This window comes from Antechinus flavipes, chromosome 3 (assembly GCF_016432865.1).
Source record: "Antechinus flavipes isolate AdamAnt ecotype Samford, QLD, Australia chromosome 3, AdamAnt_v2, whole genome shotgun sequence".
Classification (NCBI taxonomy): domain Eukaryota; kingdom Metazoa; phylum Chordata; class Mammalia; order Dasyuromorphia; family Dasyuridae; genus Antechinus; species Antechinus flavipes.
In genome coordinates, this window is record NC_067400.1 from 538,170,930 (window position 1) to 538,196,061 (window position 25,132).

At 32.4% G+C, this 25,132-nt stretch overlaps 1 protein-coding gene across 3 annotated transcripts in view; it reads right to left on the bottom strand.

Annotated features, from left to right (window-relative positions):
* NOX4 (NADPH oxidase 4) overlaps positions 1–25,132 on the bottom strand; it is a 254,554-nt gene that overhangs the window by 202,262 nt on the left and 27,160 nt on the right. For 2 of the 3 annotated variants that reach the window (XM_051987303.1, XM_051987302.1), the window contains exons 3-4: positions 2,775–2,885; positions 754–838 (exon numbers count right to left, since the gene is read on the bottom strand). In XM_051987303.1, the coding sequence (XP_051843263.1) occupies positions 754–838; positions 2,775–2,885 (196 nt within the window). The remainder of the gene's footprint in view (positions 1–753; positions 839–2,774; positions 2,886–25,132) is intronic. The other variant, XM_051987304.1, reaches the window with a different exon arrangement.

The following is a 25,132-nucleotide window of genomic DNA, read 5'->3' on the forward strand; positions in this document are numbered from 1 at the left end:
ATTCTAATATCCTCACACCAGCAAATTGACAAAAGATATTCATCACAGGATCATATATTTAGAGTTGGAAGGATCTTAAAAAGGATCTCAACTCACAATCCCTGTTTATACAGATAAGGAAATTAAGTTTGAGAAGGTTAAATGACTTGCCCAGAGTCACAGCTATTAAGTACTTGAGACATGATTTGAATTCAATTCTTTCTGATCCCAAGCCCAGATTTTATGAATTATGTCACCCAGCTGCCTTATGGTGATGAAAGATTGGAGAGGTCAATGTTAGAGGGGTTATGGTAAAATAAGCACTTTAATATATCACTGCTATAAAAATCCACTCATTTGACTGCACATAGCATTATTCTAGAACTACAAAGCTCCTGTTGATTAGGAGTTTCTGTGGTATATTTTCATTTTTAAACACCTTTTTTTATTTATTGTATCTTACTGCAAAATTTTTAAAGTTTTTAAAAATGCTGTTCCAACAGTTTCTACACTATTGCCTTTCAACAACACAGACATAATCTGCTCTGGGGGAACACTGAGTTCTTATTCTATGACATGGGTTAATAAAAGCAATTATCTGTAGGTCTTTCTAAAAATACATGGAAAGCTAATCATTTTTTACAAGAAAGTCATTATTCACAGGTAACAGCAAGACTCTCCAACAAGAAAGTTAAGATGCATAGCAAATAATGATTCTAGAATAGTGTTTAAGGTATTTCTGCTAGACAATCCTTCAATATTACAAAAGCTTACCTGAAAAGATGCAGATGGTAATACCACAGGTTATGTGGAAAGTTCTACTTTTATCTAAGAGCCTTCTTGTTCTTCTGCTTGCAACCTAAAAATTTTTAAATATGAGCATTTTTTTTTTGCTAAAAAAAAGTAACAGGTTAAAAATCATCATTTGGCTCCTACATTTAATTGTTTTACTTTCAGTGGAATATTCAACCAAACAGCACTATCTATTCTCACCTTCTCTACCTTCTTTCTTTGAAATTTGGAAGCCAAATGTAGTTACCTAGAATGAGAATCTTCAGTACAAAGTTTGAGAACTCTCAGTAAAATTTTATGTTTGTGACTGACTAAATTAAAAATAAAGTTTAAAAATGAAAGCTGATTAGTTTTTCTGTAGTTTTCCATTTAAATGAGGTATTGGATAGTAGGAACAAGCAAAACAATCCCAAAACAACAATGATTTTTTAAAAGTAATTTATATACTTTTAGCCTAGACAAGGGATTTCACTGGTTTAGGGAGTTCTAGTAAGGAAATTCTCTCTCAGTGTAGAGTGACAAATAACTATTCCCCCACTCATGGTCTTAAAGTGTTACCTTATTGTATGTGTGTAAATAGATTGAATGATCTATCTTAACAAATACTTTTTAAAGTCCCTAACACATGTAAGATACTATGATAAGTGCTATGGTTTCATAAAGATAAAAATTACTGCAGCTGTTCTAAAGAAACTTATACTCTAATCAGGAGAATACAGTATATGCACAAATAAATATACTATATAAAATGAAATAAGAGTAAAGGAGAAGTTGAGATAAAAATATGTAGGAAAATTTGAAAATAAGCCATTCAATTACAGAGGAGCAGATGAAGGTGTGAGTGATGAGAAGTGGAATCAAAGAAGGCATCTTGAAAAATGTAGCACAGAACTGAGAAAACCTGAAAGGTTTGAGCAATGAGAAAATGGAGTGAGATAGAGAAACAGTTATCAGTGCAATTTTGTAGAACAGATTATGTAAAAAGATCAAGACTGAAAAAGTAGACCTCAACAAAATAGAGGGCATTGTCAAGGGATAAGTTAAGGCGTTTAAATTTGACTTTATATACAGTAGAGAGCCACTAAATATTTTTGAGCAGGTAAGTGACATGGTGAGATAGGAAGCAAAGGAATTATTTTGGCAACTGTGTGAAATACCATACACACACATACACACAAAATACACATTCACTAAAGGTTTGGAGGTGTTGTAATCTGCCCTGACTGGTGGGAATACCCACAGAAATTGTGGACTTCTGAAGCATTGAAAGTGTGATTGAATAGGAAAGAGACTAAAACAAAGGAAACCACTTAGACGACATTCCTTAATTAAGCTGTTGGTCATGTCACAGCAGGAGAAAAAAAAGATGTATGAGTTAGGTTGACAACTAATTGAGTATTGGAGGAGGGAGTGAGGAAAGGGAAGAGTCAAAGGCAATTTTAAAGTTTGAAGCCTTGGTGTTTGAGAGAATGGTGGTTTTCTCAATAGAATCAAGAACAAGTGAGAATTTGAGAAGTTTTTAGAAAATTGAGAAAAGATGGAAGATAGTAAGTTCAGTTTTAGATGTCCAGATGAAGACAACTGAAGACAGATGAAGACAGGGAGTTGAAATCTAAGAGTAAAGAGCAAGTAAAGATGAAGGCTTGAAAAATATTTTGGGAATCATATTCATAGGGGCAATAGTTGAGGTTAGCTGAGAAAATGAGATTACCAAGGAAGAGACCATAAGGAAGGGGACAGAGTCCTGCAGGACACCCTCACTTCATTTAATGGGGTAGTAGGATCAAGAGGGCAGTGCCATGGAAACTAAAGAATAAGATGCATCAAGGTCAAGCTGAGCAACAGTTCTGAATGCTACCAAAAGGTTGAAGATGCTTAGGCATCAGAAAGACCTTAAATGTATATGTGAGGTGGATAGAAAGTTGATAAGATTCTTGAGAGCTGGTATTGTCTCATTTTAGTTTTCCACTGTAATTTTCAATCCATAGCAGCTCCACCCCTACCTTCTGGGAGCCACGCAGGAAGGCCAACACTGTCCGGCACATCGGTAAAAGAATAAGACTGCAGTTGAAGTTGAGAACTGATGCTGAAGCTCTGCTTAGACACAATCCTAGCTGAACAAATAAGGCAAGAGTCACAATACAATCAACAACCATATTACAACCACCTTATCACGCATATCTCACTATCCCCATATATGTTCAATTTCTCTATATGTTTTATTACTAGTATAGACTGGATATGGACTTTGATCTTGTTCTCTATACATTGTGCCCTCTAGTTGCCTTTCAGAAAAAAAAAGTAGATTAAAATAAAGATGGAATTTTTTTCTCATTTTACACCTCCCCCCCAAAATTTAGACATGAACTCCAAGTAAGGAATTTCTGTTCCAAATGCTCTCTACTCTCTTGGTTTCCATGACACCAAATTTTCATGGTTTTTCTCCTCCTCTCTGACTCCTTTTTTGGGGAGAGTTACTCATCTTCTGCCCATCACTTGCAATAATGTCTTTGATTCTATTCTATGTTTTCTCTCCACCTCCACAATTTCTTCAATTACTACCTCTATGTCGAAGATTTTCAAATCTTTTCAATCTCTCTTTCCAGATTTCGTAGATTTCTGTCTGCTTAATATTCTCACATGGAGATCTCTACAGAGCCTGAAACTCAACATTCCTCATAATGAACTCATCAATTCTTAACAAAATTCACTTCTTCTCCTAACTACATTATTTTTGTTGATAGTATCATTATTCTCCCAGTAATCTAGGGAACAAAATAGTTCATATTTTATTTTTCTTTCTCTATCTATACTCCCAAATTTAATCAACTATAGAATCCTATTAATTCCAATTATCTTATTCTTTCTATTTTCACTGTAGCCACCATAATCCAGGCTTTAGTCACATCTGACCTGGACAATTCAATTTAGCAAACATTTATTGAGTATAATTTATCAAGAGAATTATGCTACATTCTACGGCAAACAGAAATTGTAAATAAAATAATACCTGTCTTCATGAAGTTTACAGCATAGCAATAGAATAAAACACAAAGAAAAGATATCATAATACCCAATAGCATATAGTATTTGCCTTAGAGAATTAAAAAGCAAAATGCTATGTGAAATTTAAATGGTAAGGACATTGCTCTATAGAGGAGGAGATATTTATGTTGTTCTTGAAAGATGACAAGGAATTCCACGAATTCCTTATTTCACATCTAACTCTGTTCTAAAACTTCTCTTTTCTCTTCAAGCCACCTAAGCTGCTCACTCCTTCATTCCATTTCAATGTAAGATCTTGACCCATAATTCACTGAAAAAAAATGAGTACATCAAACATAAGCTTCCACTTTTCCCCAATTCTAATCTTCAAAGCACTTGCACATCATTCCCTTTCTCCTTCTCTGTTTCCATCTTACAGGGGAAAAATGATTCATCTTTACAAGTGTCAACCATTCCATTTTAGTGGTCAATGCCTCTTCCAGGAGTTTTTGAAGATGAACTTCCCTTCTCTTTGCCTTCTAGTCTTTCTTTAATTATTGTATCCTTCTTTATCGCTCAAAAAAATACTCAGAGAGAATTTGAACTAAAAAGTTTTTTAAATGAATGTTAAAATTGTTTTTACATGTAATTGGAAAAATATTAAAAAATATTCCCTAATAATGCTGTGTAAAAATTATCCTGGCATGGATTCTGTCAATACAAAGTTATTATTAAATAAAATTAAATTTTCAAAAAAATAAAATAAAAAAATAAAAGGAAGCAAAGAAAAGAAAAAAAAATATTCCCTAGTTCATAATAAAACAACTTCATTTGATTTTTCCATTCTTTCAGTATGTGGTTTTATTTCTGTTCTAGTATTCCATAGTCAAACTTTATAATCCTTTATTCTCAGAAATCTATAATCTACAATAAGTTATCTACAATCTTTGTATCAATTTTCTCATCTTGTACTAATTTCTCAAATGCTTTTAATCTGGTTTCTGGACTCGTTACTCATCTGATAATAGTCTCAATGATTAGTATAATCTCTTAGCTGAAAAATCTGATTGCTTCTCAACTTTCTTGACCTCTCTGCAGAATGTGAACCAATCTATTGATGACGTCTTCTTCCTATGTTGCTTCTTCTTTGCTTGCTTGTTTGGTTTTTCCTATAGCACTGATGTCTTGGTTCTCCTCATAACTGTCTGTCCATTTATTCTCTAATTCCTTTGCTAGATCATTATCCATGTCCTACTTCCCTAAATTTGATTGTAATTCACAGTGCTAGTCTGGCCTTCTCATTCTCTACCCATTTTCACATCAGTTTCTACAGATACATGTATCATTTATAAGTAGAGAGAAAGACAGAGACAAGAGAGAGAAATAAAGAGAGATATAACAATCATACCAATTTGTCAATCTATCGTATCTCATTTGAACTCCAAACATCTCTCGATAAATGTCTGGAATATCTATAACTAAATGTATTACAAGTATTCCAAACTCATGTTGAAATATAACTGATTCTGTCCCCTAACTTGCAGGGTCCTCAAACTTTTAAAATAGGGAGCCAGTTCACTGTCTCTCAGACTGTTGGAGGGCCAGACTATAGTAAAAATGAAAACTTTGTTTTGTGGGCCTTTAAATAAAGAAACTTCATAGCCCTGGGTGAGGGGGTAATCGTTCTCAGCTGCCGCATCTGGCCCGTGGGCCGTAGTTTGAGGACCCCTGCCTAAGGCTTTCCCAATATGTTTGTTTGTTTTTATTGATTGATTATCTGAAAAATATTTTAAGATTTTCCCTTGAAAATTCTCAGTAATAATAAAATTGGGTAGTGAGTTTTACTCAGAAATATAGTTTTTATGTACAAGTTTTACCCAAGAATAAGGTTAGAAATAACATAAGGTCAGAAGGTGAGAAATTTTTAAATGACAACTAGTCAACATTAAATTACAAAACTTTATGATCAAGCATGAGAATAGAAATGCTCTGAAGCTGTGGTTAGACAAAAATAATAAAAGAAGAGAGTAAAGTAATCTAAACAGATTCAAGGAGGGCAAGCAAAAAGTTTAACATGACTGAAAATATAGAAGAGAGAAGAACATATTGTTGATTGTTCATAGAGTTTCAGCATATGATCTTGAAAGCACTTTGATATTTACAAATTAGAGAAGTCTAAAATGTGATTGTGTTAGAATTTGGCTAAAATTGGACCAGTGGTGCTGAGGAGATTAAAACAATGCATTGGTAGAAAAATGTAATGTTTGTCAACATAAATGATCAAGTGCTTTTGAATGATGGCAACAGATAGGATGAAGAAGAAACAGTGAATCAGGAACTAAATTTTTTCCTTTACACTGATTATAGACTTCCTTGAATTATAGTAATGTGTTTACACTTCTTCTTCTCTCCTTTCCTCTCCTCTTCTCTTCTGAATGCATTTTAAAATTTTCTGTGTCATAACATTTTTGCATTCCTAATGCCTAACTCATGAGTTGAACATTATTATCTCTAGTGATTAATACATTAGCTGAATTAATAAATGCTTAATATATGTTCAGTTAAAGGTATTAAACACTTTACAGAGATGATCATCACATAGATCTCTATATAACCTTTTAAGGTAGATAATGCAAAAATAATTATACTCATTTTATAAGTAAGAAAAATGAAGCTTAAAGAGATTAAGAACCTCATCTATGGCTACAGAGATGAGAAATAACAGATCGAATTTTGAACACTGGTCTTTTGAGTCCAAATTCTTTATTTATAATATGCCATAAATGTCTCCAGAATAAAAATAAGGCACTCAGCCAATAGATGGCTACATGGTACACACACACACACACACACACACACACACACACACACACAATATCCATAGTCATATAATAGATTCTTCAACTGAATGAAGATGAGGTATATCTTGGGCATAACAGCCTTTATTATCTCACATATCAAAGCACTCATTTCCCATCGATTGAAGCAATTCAAAAGCCCATTCACTTCCCCGGAGCTTGCTTCCCATATTTTCTTTTAAAGGTTAGCATGCATAATCCGACATGCTATCCATGTAGGAAGCTGGAGGTTTATTAGCAGGGTGCCAAGCTTGACATTCAGCATTTACTAGGCTGCTTTGCAACATCTTTTTGAGGTCTTCCCTACTAGACCTGTGCAATCTGCTCCAGGACAGGAGTTAGGCTTATAAAAGTTTTTGTATTTCCAGTGCTTCCCTCAGAGTTATAAAATCGAAAGGAAGGTAATAAATACTAAATGTTGATGAGAGAAACTCTCATTTTCCTCATTTGTGTCCTATGAGACATTCAGGTGTATTATTACCCACACAAATGAGGAAACTCAGAAAGAACTTAAGAGATGTTAAATGATTTTAGAGGCAGTACTTCATCTAGGACCATAGAAATAAAAAGTGACAGATTAAGGATAGTTGCAATAGATTCGTCCTAGACTATCAGTCAGGATATGTATTAGAACCCCATTTCTAACAGTTACTAGCTTTGTGACCAAGAAAAAATCGCATTTAATCTTTCAGGACCTCAGTTTCCTCACCTACATAATGGATATAATAAAATTGCTATCACAACTTCACAGGACTGTCCTAAGCAAGATACTTTGAAAACTTTAACTATGAATTACCATCACTATCATTTTTTCCCACCATCATCATACAGATAGTAAGTAGTAAGGTCAGAACTCAGGCTCCAGGTTTAGTATTATGTGCTCTAATCAGATCATCTGCTATTTTCTAATATCTGTGACACCTCTACTCTTCCTTGGCAGATAATTGAGAGGTAAGCTTTTTTTTAGAAGCAAGTCAAAAAGGAAATCTGATCTCCCTAGGGGAAAAAAAAAAACAATACTCAAAACATCCTATAATCAGTTCAAAGAAATTAAATTTAAGTCAAATAAAAAATAGCTGCATTACCCAAGAATCATTTCCACAAAAATCATGCAACCATGTTACCATAAGAAGAATAATAGGTAAAAAGGGGAGTTTTCCCAAAGTATACTATCTTTGCAATATACAAGTTACATTAACAATATACAATGAATTCATTACATATTAAGACATAACAAATTACTGGCTAGGTGAAGAAAAGAAAAAGAGAGAAGAGGAGGAGAATGACAAAAAAAGAAGTTATCAGTTGAATTATCATTTGAAAAAACCCAAGAATACATTTTAAAGTTGTCAAGAAAGAAAACATCATCCTTTAACTGATAATTGTTGAAAAGTGGAGTACTGAAGTTCTAAAGTTTACTAATTATTACAAGGGAAAAAATAATGTCCTAATACTGGCCACAACATCCCAAAGTAATTGGGAATGATAGGAAAATATGATCATCACCACAATACCAAAAGCAGCTAGAAATGAGGCACCATGGCATTACAGAAGCTTCCTCTCATTTAACACATAACTCATTTGTCTAGGAAAAAATGGGAGCCAAAATGATGGCTTCAGTGCCATATAGGCCACTTAGGTTCACTGTGTTCCATGACTACAAACTGTCCCATTCACTAATCTCAATCACTTTAATATAAACGTATAGTTCTTTATTATAGATCACATATAATAATCTTGGGCACAGTTTCTATTTATCATATACAGTTATGGTTGGGAAGGCCAAAATTCCTATAAAGTATTTTCCACTGGATACAGTTCACCATAGCAAATGGGAATTGTTTTTGTTTGTTGTTTGACAGAGTCCAACAGTTAACTGTTCCCATCCATTTAACAGTATCCAACTACCTATTCTTTCCCTGTATATTCTTCCATATAATTACATAATCTGCCTTATTTCTCTTTACCCTATCCTCAGACCTATGGTCTCCTGTGACTCCCCTCCATCTTATGTCCACCCTCCTAGTACACTCATAATTATTTATTTTTAACTTATAAGACTCTGCTAAGCTCTGGAAATTCAAAGACAATTTTTAAAATGCTTGCATTAAGGGAACATATGTTTAACCAGATAAGGTTTTTTTTCCTTATTTAAAAAGTGAGAGATCATTAACAACAAGAGGGATCAAGATAATAAGGATTTGAATTGACATTTTCATAAAGAAAACTAAGGAGTTTAAAGGAAGAGTCAAGGAATAGGGAAGGGGACATTCCAGGAATGCAGCCTAGTTTGTACAAAAGAAAGGGAGAGAAGAAGTAGCACGCCAGATCCTAGATAGCAGTATAAATATTTGAAACACTGTGGTTTTGAAAGGAGAGCAAAATGAAATAAACCTGAAAAGGTAGGATTTAGCTACATTGTGGAAAAGTTAGAATTTTATCCAAAAGTCAATCTTGGGAGCCAAGATTTTTGAATAGTGAAGCAGATGTTCAAACCTATATTGTTTGGTTTGTGAAGGATGGAGAAATGAAGAAAAAAATGGCATCTATAAACACTAATTAGGTGGTAAAAGGTTCCAAAGAGTGTGCATTCTAGGTCCTCAAAAGAATATGTGCTCTATTAACCATCTAGTAACAGGAGAAAAGGTTATTATTTATAAAAGACTACATCGTATACATAATAAGCAAAATTAATTAAGCCCTATCAGGAACATGTCCACAAGCAGAACATTTCAAAAACTAAGTAAAAATGCCTTTATCAACATCATTAAAAGGAATTCCTGAGAGTTAAGATTTTTTTCCTCAGTAATCAAGAGCAAAGTTTTTAGATGTAAATATTTTATGTTCAAAGAATTTCAAACAACTGAAAATGTGTCTCAAAGATACTTTGTAAAAGAACTTTTAATCAGAAGTTCTTTTACAAAGTATCTTTGAGATACATTTGAGATCTTGATCAGATCTGGGTAGAAAAATGAGAAATGAGGAATAAGAAATGAGAACAGTACTCATTATGTGGAGGACTTTTTCTATTCCTAAGCCAATAAAAACCATTTCACAGTACCCCCAGTATGATTTTCCCCTTAATTAGTTTCCTTCCTATTATAATTTTATTTCCCCTATACTTGGAAATGAAATGGGGGGATTTAAAAAAACAAGACTTAATATAGCAGAAATTCACCATTTCATATTACAATCCTCTTTGTTCCTATGTTTGTTGCTGACTGTTAAGCTGAAAAAAAGTGAAGGATGGGAAAAAGAAAGAAAAAATAAAATGGAGATGGGAACCATAGTGTCTTCTTTTTTCCCTCTTTCATTCAGTTTGGTCTTGTTTTCCTTTTAATGATTCTGAATGACAACTTTCCTATTATCTTTATCATTCTAAATGAAAAGTAAAGCAACTTGGCAAAGGGGAGAGTAGATTGAACTGAAGGAGGGAATCAGAAAGATCTGGGCTTGAGTATTACCTCTGAAACTACTTGTGTCACAGTTAACTATCCCACCAGTTCTGAAATCTGTTAAATAAGGTACCTAGGTGGTGTGAGAATGCTGGACCTGAAATCAGAAAGGTGCAAGTTCAAATTTAGCCTCAAGACAATTATTAGCTATTTGTATGATGCTGAACAAATCATTTAATTTCTTTCTGCTTCAATTTCCTCAAATGTATCATGGAAATAATAACACTACCTTCTTCATAAGAATCTTGTGAGGCTATAACATGCTTTTATTATAGTATTAATATTATTATTGTTGTTAAATGGGGATAACAGTAGTATCTACCTTCTTGAATTATTTTAAGATAATGCTTGTAAAGAACTATGTGTCTTCTTCATGTCTAGCATAATATCTGATACATACATACATACATATATATATATTTATGTAGAATATATCTGCTTTAAATTTAGTTGGGCAAAAATTCTGCAGTAGTCCCAAGGTATTTTTGAAGAAGCATTCTTGCAATGAGGTGATAGTAAGCACTATGAAAAACTCAGCTTGTTTTTAGAAAAGGATGTCAGTAATAACCAGAAAATAGAGGTAGAGCAAAAATATTTTGTACTTTTTCTACACACTCAAGGTTTATTAAATGCTCATTGATTTTAAATTGAAAAAGATAAAAATTAAAGCTATTATTAAAATATTTTTATTGTCCCTTCACTAAACTATTATCAAAGTTTTATTGCTCAATACTTCAACTCAGAAATATTTACCAAGCACCTATAAAATGGAAAAAGGACTAATTCAGGTATACTGTATGAACTATATCTTTGATGGAACCCAATTGTGCAGGTTACCACTGATGTTCTTAGATCAGGGAAAACTGAATGTTATGCTGATTACCACAAACAATATTTATGTAGCATTGACATTGTATAAAATATTTTGCACAGATTCCCTCATTTGATCTTTGTAACAACTGTCTGAGGTAGGTATTATTCTTATTTTACACTGTTTTACATATGAAACTGAAGCACATAAAAGTCAAATGATTTACTCTGAGTTAAATAGCTAATAAATGGCTGATACAAGAGAAAAATTCAGTTCTTTTTGACTATAAATTCCTGGCTCTTTATATTGTGTCACCTACCAGCTTGCACTATGAGAAGAACATTTCAAAGTAGATCATCATTTGGGACCGATATATCGCTTTCTCAACTAATTTTAAACCAAATTTACACCATTTGTCTTTAATACACCATTGGTGAGTAACTTGGTTAATTCAACACATGTTTTCAATGAAAGGAGCATATTTCAAACATGAATGGCAAAGGCAATATCAAGTCGGCATATTTGTTATGAAGTCAGCATAAAGTGACACTATTTTAAGAAATATGAATTGTCTGTGGAAAGTCATGTGTTTTTCTTGAAATAAAAATGGTAGGGCGTAAGGGCAGTATAAATTATCACTGGCAGAACATCATCTCTTTTGCACAGTGTTTACTATCCTCACATGAAATATTGTTACTGGACAGAGAAAGGGCAGATGTGAAAAGAAAGATTATTTTTTTAAGGAAGGCAATGATTTTTATGACTGGGAAATAAAATAACATTTTAAAAGAATTGGGTGGTCCTAGAGATGAAAATTTAATAAATATCCTAGAGAAAAATATGATTTTACTATATACATAGAAGTATCATTTCCCCCTTCTTACTTAGAAATCATCTGCTTGTTTTGTGTAATGGAGATTTTTGTATCTTCAGGAAACAGATCAGGCATTATCTTTTTTGATCTGGCATCCCCTAGTGGAGAATTTTCCATGTGCTTTTTATAAGAAATTTTAGTCTGTGAATTTTAGATAATTTTGATTATCTTGAAAGATTTAAATAAATAAGCTAAACACTATCATACATCAAAAGATTTAAAAATAGAATACATATTTCCCTTTAAGTGTTAGTTCCCTAAAGAAAAAGTTTAATAAATTCACCTTGAATTGATGAAAAAGTAAAAGACTGTAGTATATTCCACTTCTGACTACTGTGCTGCATACGTTCATATTAATATATTAATTAGACTTCACAATAATTTAAAAAGCTAACAGGGTTTTAAGACTAGATGGAGAGAGGCATAAGGTCTAAGATGACCTCTCTGCTGCATTCTGCAATTAGCAGACCATACTTTTAGACATCATTTTGTAGGAATTTCATATATAAATTAGAAATATAAAGATGAAGCAAATAAAGGTTATATCATGAAGATTATTTGAAAAAAACTGGAAATATATATTAGAGAAAAGAGAAAAATTCATAAGGCCATAAAAACCATCCTTAACTATTTGAAAAGCTATAATGTGGGAAAAAAAATTGTTCTACTTAGCCCTCAATGGTAGATAGAAAGAAAAAAGTTGGGGTGGTTTTTAATTCAGTGTTAGAAAAACCACAGTAAATGTTGTCCCAAAAATGGAATGAGTAGAAAGCAATGTCCTCTTTAACTTCAGTGAATGGTCTTAAAGCATTAGCTGGATGAATATCTATAGGAGATGTTTCAAAGATTTTTGCTTAAATTAATAGAAGAATATAATAGAAGGTTCACATATTGGACATAAATTGTCTCTGGGGTACCATCAATGCAGATACTATGATTCTATAAATTGGGGTGGTACATGTGCAAATAGATAAAACCATTATAGAAAGCAATTTGAAAGTAGGCAAATGAAGAATCCAGAGATTCTACTGCTGAACATATAGTCATAGGAGATCAATGATAAAGAAAAAAGCTACATAAACATCTTTATAGCTGCACTTTGTGCAAAAAAAAAAAAAAAAAAAAACTGGGAACAAATTATTGGCCCATCAATTGGGAAGAAAAGACCAAATTGTGATAGATGAAATGAAATAGAATATTGCTAAGCAAGAAGAAAGATAAGCATAAAAACTACAGAATTACAAAAACACTTACATAAATTGATATAAAGCAAAGTAAAGAAACTAGGAAAATGAAATATACAATTATAATAAAGTAAATGAACAATCCTTAAAAAATAAGAAGCAAAATTAGAAGAAAAAACCAATCTTGGACCAAAAAAAAAAATGGTTAAGAAACTTCCAATCCTGGTGGTTGTTGTTTTTACAGAAGGGTTTTTCTTCAGATTGCTAATGAGTAGAATTAACTTTATTAATCTGAAAAGAGAAAGACAACCTGTGTATAAAGCTGGTAGAAATGAAAAGGTGAAAGACTCAGATATTTCTTCAACACTCAGAGTAAAGCATTTAGTGAACAATTTAAGAAAGTACAAGGGAAAAAAAATCATTTGCACAGCAAATACTTGGTACAAACAGACCAGTGGGCAAAAAAATCATTCCTGTGAGATCATGAATGCACGAAGGTACCAAAGTATAAAGAAAGAAGCATGGATATAGAGAAGAGAACAGACCTATCTAATATAACAGAAAGCAAAAACTTTCAAGTATTATTATTTTTTTGGGGGGGGGAGAGAGGGGTGGGACTCAATCTATAACACTCAAGTACAATATTAAAGAGCAACACAGTGAATAGAGAGCCATTCTGGAAGTCAAAAAGTCCTGAGTTCAAATCCCATAACACATATTAGAGGTGTGTCCCTAGGCAAGTAAATTAAGCTTTCCCATTCTTGTTAAATCTGTAAACACTTAAGTTATAGGGAAGGTTCTAAAATGAATCATTAGAGGAAGGTTATTCACCCAGGATTTATGTATGTTAACAAAATTATTGTTTTGGCTCTATTGTTTTGCCTAAGTATGCACACAAACTAAGAAAGAGTAGTGAATTTCTATTTAAATCAGTATCAGACTCCAAGAAACAGCTCTCTGCCTTGTACAAAGTTGTGAAAGGCTTTCATATGCTCCTGATGAAGTATGTATTCCAAATGTTATGATCTACAAAAGGATGTGAGGTTTTACAGAAACAAAAGATTTCTTATTATCTCAAAAAACTATGTAATGTTAAGTAGAATTTTCACATCTTTCTAAGAATAATATTAATGTGTATGAACTTAAACAATTTTCTTCTATCAAGGATTATATGATTATTGGCAGTGTGGATATATCTACAATACAATACCTAAAAAGTCCACTCTAGGTTGCAAACTAAACCTATTTTCCTCTTCAAATGTTAGCTCATGCCTTGTGTTCAAATATAATTATTTATTTTCATATATTCATAACATATGAATATACATGATTATTTTGCTCAGCTATGAGCAAGGACTCAGTGGCCCTAAATACCAGTTTTAAATTTGTGTTAGTTGACACTAGATGGCACCATTGCATGTTATCTATCAAATTTCTAAATCTTTAAAAAGTAATATTTGAGATTTTTACATAATAACCATCTTTCAAGAGAAAATACCCTTTAATTCATTAGCAGAATAAATATGAATTAAACATTACTTAGGAGAAGATACCACATCAAGCAAAATGTAAAAATAAGCATTTGTCAGAGGAGATATCCTAACTTCCCTATTGGATTATTGTCAAAAAATAAGTGGCATAGTACTTGTGATGATAATTTGTAAAAGTTTTATATAAGAATTTTATAGGTCCACCTAGACAGACCTATGCCTTTTCTCTGTTTACTTTCAAGAAACTAGAATATATTTGTAATGCCAAAGAAACTGAGGCAAGATAGAGATTAGAGAGTTTTTAATATTTTATTTGAATTTCTGAGAGAGAAAGATTGTCTGGGGGCAAAGCAGAATCCATTTTGCCACCAGGGCTGAATTAGACTTTCATCTCAAAGAATTCACCATTGAATGTGATATTCCAATGATTTTTATAGAGCTCTAGCGGTCAGGGGAAACAAAGGCAAGGAGTGGAGGCTGAACACTGATGGGAGTGGGAATTTCCAGGAAGGGACCATTAATCCGGTTCTAGCAGATTGGGGGTAGGACCATAAATTCTTGATAACTTAGGAGCTAGGGTGTCTGAAATAGAAGATCTCCTCCTTATCTGAGATTGAACATTTACAATTTATGACCCTAGAGTAGCCAGCCCTAAATTATATCACTCCTAATAATCAGGAAGGGGGAAGGAGGGGGGAGATTTGCAACCAGGGGGAATGAGGCAGAACATTTCAGGTAAACTGAAGTAGAACAATTTAGGGAAACTGAAGCAGAACAATAAAAGGAAACTATGGTACAACATACTTTCTATTAAAAATGAAAAGAAATTAGTTCAACTGAACACTCTATTTGAGAAATCACTTTCATCAGCAATCTTGGCAAGTGTTAATTCAGGTATGATTGACTATTTCCATGACAATGATCTAAAAATAACCCAAGGATGAACTGTATAGATATCACTGTAGGGCATCTCTGCTAAAAATCTCTTCCTAATATTGAGCATAAATCTTCTTGCCTATAATGTTCTTAATGTTCCTGACCACAGACATAAAATGTCTCCAATTCTTTTCTACGCAACTTCAAAATTACTAAGAGTTGGAATTTGGGGTACTATTTGTGCATCAACATGACATACTTGGAATAAGTAAAAAAGGTTACAAAGTCTAGTTTAAGTCTTTCTTTTAAGTCTATTCCATGTACAGGTTATACTCCAATTTTTTTTTCTCTTTCAATTATCTAGATGTTACCACTAAAGATGATAAACAATTGTTTACTTCCCTTGCTCTAGACATTACAATTTTTTTTTGAGTAATCAAGTCTGCATTATTTTTTTGGCAAGTATATAAACTATTGACTCAGCTGAACTTACATTCAAGTAAAACAAGCCAGGCACTTGTCATGTGAGTTGCTTTAGAATCATTCTTGTACTTGAGCAATTGACTTTTTGAACTTAAGTGATGGACTTCATTAATACCCTATTAAATTAAATTACATCTAGTAGGCATGGAAAAACCCTAATACTAAGTATAACACATTTCCAAGGATATTAAGAAATTGATTCTCATGAAAAGTGAAAGAGAATTAATGAAAAAATTTTTCAAGTTTTGTTATTAAAAATAAGATGACCAAAAAATATCAGTAGTTACTTTTTCTTATTCCAATGCTCTTTACTTCATCTCAACAAAATGTCACTAAAATATCCTATACTTCCTTGGACACATATAGACTGTGTGGCCTTGAGCACATCACAGAACTTCTTAGTGTTCTAGGCAATCCTCTAAAACTAATAAGTGTAGAATAAGTGAAGATCTATATCAGTAGAGAGAGTTCCTCATAGTTAGTTCCATATACCAGTAGAATGACAGGTTCACATCAAAGTGTAATTCCCCCCCCAAAAAAAAATAAAACTACACACATCTATCAAAGGTTTTTTTGAAAAGAGGACAGGAGAGAATTTACAGGGTTTCATAAAAAATTCTTCAGAAAATTAAACTTTTAAATTCAGACAACTAAAAGCTGAAGAAAATACAAGATGCAACACTTGTATGCTAAAAGCATTTTACACATAGTAAATACTTAAGAAATATTTGATGAATTATGTTATCTATTTATTAAAAATATTTAATTTGATCATAAAAAACCCTTAAAGGCTCATCTACAAGGTATCTCCCATGCATCTGGTAACATCAGAAATAACTTTGATGACTGAGTATTAATATTTAATCAAGAACATAACAGGAAGACATGTGCTCACCAAAGGTGTTTGTTACTGTCTTGAATGTCTACCATAGAATTCAAATCAAAGAGAAATTCCCTGTTGATAGCATCAAAGAAGAGCTTCAATGTAGATTGTCCTTTCTTAACTTTTAATTTCTTCTTGTAACGTTATAGTATTAGAAATGCAAATTTTAATTTGGCAAAATCACATAGTAGATAGAGAAATGACCTTGAAGTCAAGATAATGTGGATTCAAGTCCTGCTTCTCAGACTTTTGCTGGAAAGGTCAAAGTAGGGCCTGAACAAGACTAAAGTATAATTGGGAAATATATTTTGTTAAATACATAAAAATATAGTACAATATAGATAAGGTTTATTTGTACTTTTCTCAGTCAACATATGCCAATGCCAAACTTTTTACTGAGTTTTTACACCATCACTTAAGGCAACGCTCTAAGCATATTTATCTGCATATTGGTAGAGAGAGTTTCCTCAACAGGAAATTCCTCATGCCAATAAAATCAGAAATCTAGTTCTTCAAAATCTCCTCTACCCTCCCCACTAAAAAAGGAAGAAATCAAGACTTTTAAAAAACCAGACTGTGTCATACTTGAAGTCATATCCCATCAATCTATTTATCAAATATTTCTTGGGTACCTACTCTATGCAAGAATTATTTTGCTATCCAGGAGGGTGCAAGATTTTGGAATAATCTTTGTCCTCATAGAGCATAGGGAGTAAAAAAAAATATAAGAATTATATAGAAATATATAGATAGGTACAATTCAAGAATGGTTATGATATAGGCAAGGAGAAATTCAGACAAAATACTCTAGGAAAATTTAAAAGATATACTGTTTTAAATAAAGAAGAGGAAAACTGGGGAGACTCCATGATTAATGTCATAACTTAATTAAACTTTAAAGGAATCCAGTATCTTTACCAAGAAAACCCTAATGTGAGTTCATGAAGAGAAGGACATGACTGAAATGACAAAACAACATACTGTGCTAAACACTGGGGACACAACACGATAAAAAAGATAGATCCTGCCTTCAAGGATCTCACAAAAGGGGAAGACAAAAAGCCAATAACTATGTACAAACAAAATATATTACAGAAATAAAAAGGAACTGGAAACTGATTGGATGCCCATCATTTGGGGAACAGCTAAATAAGTTATGGTCATATAAGGGAATATTTTTATTCTAAAAGAAACGATCAGCAGGATGATTTCAGAAACACCTGGAGAGACTTACATGAACTGATGCTAAGTGAAGTGAGTAAAACCAAGAGAAAAATTACACAAATTATACAAAGCAATAAGATTATGAGATGATCGACTGTGATGGCCTTAGCTCTTTTCAACAATAAGATGATTCAGGCCAATTCCAATAAACTTGTGAAGGAGAGAGCTATCTGCATACAGAGAAAATTATGGGAACTGAATGTGAATCACAACATAGTATTTTCATTTTTGTTGTTGTTGTTTGCTTTTTTCTCGGTTTTTTCTCTTTGATCTGATTTTTCTTTTGCAGCATAATAAATGTGTAAATATTTAGATGCTTAGAAGAATTGCGCATATTTAATTATTTGCTATCTAGTGTTGTGATATGGGAGCTACCTGCCAGTGACTGCTGGAGATCTAACTCAGACCTGTAGAATGGATCTCTTCATGTGAGAGGATGATGACAATACAAGAAGCTTGAAAGGCAGTTGCATTCTCTGACCTCTCTTCTCTTCTCTCTTGACTCCAATTTATTTCATTCCCAATCCAAAAGGAACATCTGCGGAGGCTGCTTTGCAACTCCTTCAAGTTTATGATTCACAGCTGTGGAGGCTCTTGGAGAATTGACCTGCCCCTTCACTTAGGCATGGTCCTTAACAATCTAGGGAAAGGGTAGAGGGGGAGCGTGGAAGAAAAAGGGTGTCTAATAGAATTAAAATATGGCATGTTGAGTTGGGGGAATATGTAGTAGTCTAGTCTGTCTATAACATAATACAGAAAAAGAGGTAATATGAAATAAGGATAAAAAAGATAGATTACAACCAAACTATAGAAATTTAAATATTTAAATATATGAATATGGAAGCAATAGCAATCACTCTGTTAGTCATTTATTAATTTTTGTGTAAAGTACAAAAATAAAAATACAAAAGAAGGCACACAAAAAAGTCCTTACCCTCAAGGAATTTACAGTCTAACAGAGGAGACAGCACATAAGTAGGTACATGTAAGACATATAGAGTAGACAAAAATGAAATGAAAGAGAAGGAATTAGCAGCTTAGGGGATCTGAAAGGTCTCCTGAAGAAGACAGGCATTGAGTTAAGTGTTAATGGAAGGTAGAAGAGAAATTAATAGGTATTTTTCACATGATTGAACCCCAACATTTGGTGCCAATTGCTCTCCTCAATCTCAACAATTGGTGTGCCTACATCACTCTCATCATTTGGAGCTAAACCTTAAAGACACATGCTGGACGGTTTTATCCCAGTGTCTCTCATCTTACACAGTCAATTGAAGTTAAGAGAGACTTTGAGAGTCACCTTCTGTTCCTTTTTCTGATCACATGTGTTTCCCCTATGTGAGCTCTCCATAAAATATTTTTGAAAAGCATACATTTGGCATTTGAACTATGTGGCCAGCCCAAAGTAGTTGTGCACTGCTTATATGAAGGTCAAATATCAGATTGTTATATTACAGACATTTCTTTTAAAATAATACTGATTCTCCTCATCCCCTCAGATATGATTATTCAAGAATTACTCAGCTAACTAAGTAGCTCTCCATTGCTTTCTCTACTGATCAGTATGGGCACTGTGGCCTACACTTTCCCAGCCTGGGGCAATTTCCTGATCTTTAAGAAACCTGGTGGTCTCCTCACTTTCAGGGACTTCTTAGATCTATGTCATAATTAGCATGAAAGATTAAACAGTAAACCTACTGCAGCTCAAAACTTCCAGGGTCAAATCTCCCCAGTAGTTGAGATTAAAGAAGTATGTCATTATGGTTAACTACATAATTCCACTTAACTTTAAGATCATGAAAATTGGAAGGAATCAGTCATAAAAATATAGCCAAAGAAGTAAAGATATGAATTCAAGCTTTGGCTCTAACACTTAGTTGTTACTCAAACTCATCTAAAAATTCTATTACAATAAGTTACCATAAAGATCAAATAAAAAAAAGGATCAAATGAGATGATAGATATAAATTATTTTTTAATTCTGAAGTACTGTAACTTATGACATAATTATTTAATCAAATTGCTTCATTTTAGAGCTTCAGCTCTTATGATTAGATTAGTATACCACAGAAAGTGAATGAATTGAACTCTGTTACCAGTTCTAGTTTCTATTATGCCATAATATACCCAAAATGATCTTCAAAATCTCTGTCATTTCTAAATTTTGACTTTTTATCAATAGAAAACTATAACATGTAGTTTAAAAGTATAAGGAAGGCCAAGGGATTATGGATTTCATCTAAATAAGTGAAATGACTTTTTTGCATCGTGATGGGATGCTTCAAAATATCACCTAAATATTTTGATGGAAAATGCCATATGCTCACATAACAATATGAGCAACAATTTATACAAAATCCAAAAATAAACTACAATTTCTTTGCTCTTGATATTGATCCAAAGGCTTATAATTGTCCCTCTATGCCTTTGAATAATTTATTTTGAATGGCTTTGGTTGGATTCTGTCAACTTGTTGTCTTGGAGACATTAAGCTACCATACAACATTTAACTCAGTATAGTTGATTGCCCTCCCAAATCAATCACTAGTTCTAAGACACTGGAAGAACCGGAAACATATAGAAAAAAACTCTAATAAGTCATCTAGCTCGTTACATTGTTTCCATAACCAACTAGCCCCACCCCCTTTTAAAAAAATAAATCCAAATCTTTTCTACTTCATTGTATGTCCATTTATTTCTTGTTCTATCCTCATTTGGAAATGAAGCAATCTTTCATGGATCTAAAAGCATACACCTTATCTGTCCCAACAGAGGCTTATATTTCTAGGAAAGAGAAAACTGACCATACAAGAGAAACATTTTCAAGAATAACAGTGATGATCTGATAGTGGCACTTTATATCCTCTGAGAGTGTCTCTGAGACTCAAAAGAAAGACTCTATGTAAATTTGTCTTTAGTCAATGAATAATGAAGCATATAAACAAGACATGAAAAATGCCTTTGACTCATATTCATAAGTCATCTCTTGCTAAAAAGAGTACTATCTAGCAATAGTATCTTGACAATTACAAAATCCTGATGTCAGCTAAGTGACCTTGGGCAAGTCAAGTATACTATTTCAATCTTAGTAATATGTTCTTAAATGTCTAAAATAGTTCTTTGTGGTGGCAAAGAACTGAAAATTGCAGGAATGTTCATCAATTGGGGAATGGATTAACAAATTGTAGTATGTAATTGTCATGGAATATTACTGTGGAAGAAAAGATGAGTTCAGTAATCTTAGAAAAACATGGAAAATTTGCATGAAATAATGAAGACAGAAAGGAGAACTAAGAGAACATTGTATATAGTTACAGCAATATTGTTTTAAGAATTACTTTGAGCAAACAAGTCATTTTTATTATAAATTTATAAATATCCAAATTAAGTATCAAGAAGATATGAAGAAAGATGCTATCTGCATCCAGAAGTATGTATAGAATAACACACACACACACATACCATCCCTCCCCGCCCCCCCCCCCCCCGCCCACACATCTAATGGTCACTGTCTTGGAGAACAGAAGGAGGAAAGAGGAAGAAAAAAAAGCAAAAAAGAAATTTACATGATAACTTAATTATATATTTAAGCTCAATAGGGGCAGTTACGTGGCACAATGGAAAGATTATCAGCCTGAGTTCAAATCCAGCCTCAGATACTAGATATTAACTAATTGTGTGACTCTGGGCAAATCACTTAAGCCTGACTGACTCACAGAAAATAAAAAAATTTAAATTAAATTAAAATTAATTAATTAGTGAAAGCAATAGGTATAGTTTGCTATTGCTTCCATCAATTAATTTTAATTTTAATTTTTATTTATTTTTATCTTTATTTTTATAACCATAATAGATTTGTAATTTCATGTGCAATCTTCTTTTTTTAATATAATATTGTGTCATGGAAATGCTTGTTTTGTTCCATAAATTAAAAATAAAATTAATAAATGTGGAAGAAAAAATGAAATAGGGAAGATAACGACTAAATTTATCTTTTCTCATCATGCAGATATATTCTGAGGATAAAATACAATGCTTATTAATTCATTTAGTAACTATTATGCATCTTCTTCTTTTAAGAAAAACCCAGTACTTCAAAAAAAAAAGATGCTCAGAGATGTTTGGAGTAAAGCTTTTAAGAAAAGTAAGATACTTTTTAAAATTCTTCTTTTTTAAATAAAATCTGCCAAAGAGTGTCAAAAGACCAGAATTAAAGGCTTAGTTTTACCACTAATTAATATGCAACCTTGGGCAAATTATTTGTTCTTTGTGAATCTCTGGTCCATTACTTGTAATTCTAAAGATAGAGGGAAAATGAATTCTAAAAAGCAATTCTAAACTATGCCTCACTCCATTCACAACAGTTACCTTTTGGCTCAGCAAAAACACTACTAGATATATACCCCAAATAATTAAAAGAAATTGGAAAAGTAACCATATGTGTGAAAAATTACATGAGCTCTTTCTGATATAGCAAAGAATTGGAGATATAGAGGGTGCCCATCATTTGAGGGATAATTAAACAAATTATGATATGTTATTGTAATAGTACATTATTGTGCCATAATAAAGGGTAATATTTGATTCAGAGAAACTTGTAAGTCTTGCTTCAACTGAATAAAATGAGCAGAAATAAAAGAGCAATGTACATAATGATTACACTAATGTAAGGATAACAATTATGAAAAACTATAGGACTATAATCAACACAATTAGCAATCCTGGCTTCAGAAAAATAACAATGAAGCATGTTTCCCAAAAAAGCAATTTGTTCTACTTCACTACACATATTTGCTATAAAGGATAAGTTTGATGAAGATGGGAGGGAGATTTAGATCAAGAAGTAAGTTAACAGGAAGAAGAATTACTGTTCCAGGGGAGAAAAAAAGAAAGAAAATGGAAAGAAAACATTTAAAACACACACACACACACACACACACACACACACACAAAAAAAAAAAAAAAATCATTGGAAGATGTCACAAACAACTAGGCAATTTATCTGCTCTCATTTTAAAAATTAATATACACTTTATAAATGACATAATAGAAGTTCATGATTTTATGTAAAATTCACTTTCTTTGATACTTATATCTTGAATTGTTCATGTGTGATAACAATTGTTAAGTTCAATTTAGAAAGATAAAATTTTAAAAATAGAGACATTAAAAGTAAATGAAGCCTTAAATCCTGCTTCATCTTACATTCTGTAATCCTAATGCTTTTCATCCTCTGAATTTGTAGCATACATAAAATTTCTATAGATACTCACGAATCTGTATTCTAATTTCTACTCTTTTCCACTAGACTGAGTTGAATTATCCCTCAATTATTATTTTATTATGATACGAAGTTATATCTCTCCATTCATAGAATTAATCAAAAGAAGGGAAAACAGGTCAATAAAAGAGAATATTTTCCTTTTTAGTCATGGATCAAGAACATTTGATAACAAGGTATTTCTCAACTATTCTTTTTTAGTAAATAAATCAGCATCACTAAATAATTCCAGATTTTTTCATTTTTCCTCTATTACAGATCAGAGCCTACTTCAATTTTTTTTCATATTCCTTTTAAATACAGAAGCCAAAAGAGATGTACTAATATGAGACAGAATACTATGTACTAACTTTTATGCATACCAGGAAGTACTATATTTAGAATAGAGAAGATGGACTTGATTCCTGGTTCTTTCATCTACTTGTATCTGAATATATAGTACATAAGGACATCCAGTTGGTTCTTCCTTATCCTTAATGATATCTTTCTAGAGAAACAGGGTAGAGTCTAGAACCAGGATCTTCAGACTGGAAGCCCAGTGAAATACTGGTTCCCCAAATAACTCTGTGACTCTAGACATATTTAACATCTTTATGGCTTATTTCCTCATCTATTCAATGGAGATAATCCTTGAACCATTTACTTCATGGAATTATTGCCAGATCATGAATATGTATCCTAAATGAAGGCATGCAAAAGGGATTATATCTATAAAGTGATGTTACTAATTCATCTGGGACCCACTGAAACTGTAGTCTATAAATTATATTGTGCTCTTGGAAAATGTCTTTTATCCCTTCTATTCAAATTACACTAGTATTCAAAAACTCAGAATGAGGAATACTTCACTTGAAGGAGCTGAACTCTACTCTTTAAAAACTTTTCCCTTCTTGATGGCCATCCATGCTTAAGTACCTCTGTACTCTGTGGTATGTTATTGTGATGGTACATTATTTTGCTATAATAAATGCTATAGATTTGATTCACAGAAACTTGGTAAGTCTTTGTTGTTGTTGTTGTTTTTTTTTTTTAACAATAAAACAGAGACTGATATTGTTGACCTTTGCTTCATCCTATCTTTTTTTCCCTACTTCTATCAAGCTATATGTCCCAAATAGTTTCTTTAACCATATTTTATACTTTAATCATATTTTATATTTTCTATATGTAATGCAATAATGGATAAAAAGAGGCATCGAGATAACATCCACAACATTTTAGTGAGCATCTAACTGTATTGATCAGATAATATAACTTCCAAGGACTATGTAATTGACATACTGTGTCTTCCTTTCAAGTCTCAAAATAAATTCTTTAACTGAAACAGTATGAAGATAGTTCTAAGTTGTAAAGAACAAATTATTTCCAATGAAACACAAAAAAAAAACTGAAATTGAAACTTTCTCTCTTTTTTTTTCTTTGTATCTTCAGCACTTGACACAAAGAAGGCCCTTAATAACTGCTTCTCCAGTGAATGAATTCAAGAAGGAAAAAAATAAACTATGGTTGCTTGGACCTAAAAAGGTAATGCTTATTGTATGAACAACCTATATAAAGTCTAAAAACCATTAACATTTTGAGATAGTTATAATTTAAATCAAAATACTCCTTACATGAGCCATCATTTTGGGGATTTTTATTTTCACACATACTATCATATGTATCAATATATATGTTGTTGCTGTTTAGTCTTTTTCAGTAATGTCTGATTCCTCATAACCCCTTTGAGGATTTTCTTTGCAAAGATAGTGTAATGATTTGCCATTTCCTTCTCCAGTTTATTTTTTAGATGAAGAAACTAAGGCAGAATTAATTGATTTGTCCAGGGTCATACAGCTGTAAATATCTGATGCTGAATTTGAACTCAGGTCTTCCTGACTCAAGATCTGGCACTCTTTTCACTGTGCCATAGAACTGCCCTATATTTATACACACACACACACACACACACACACAC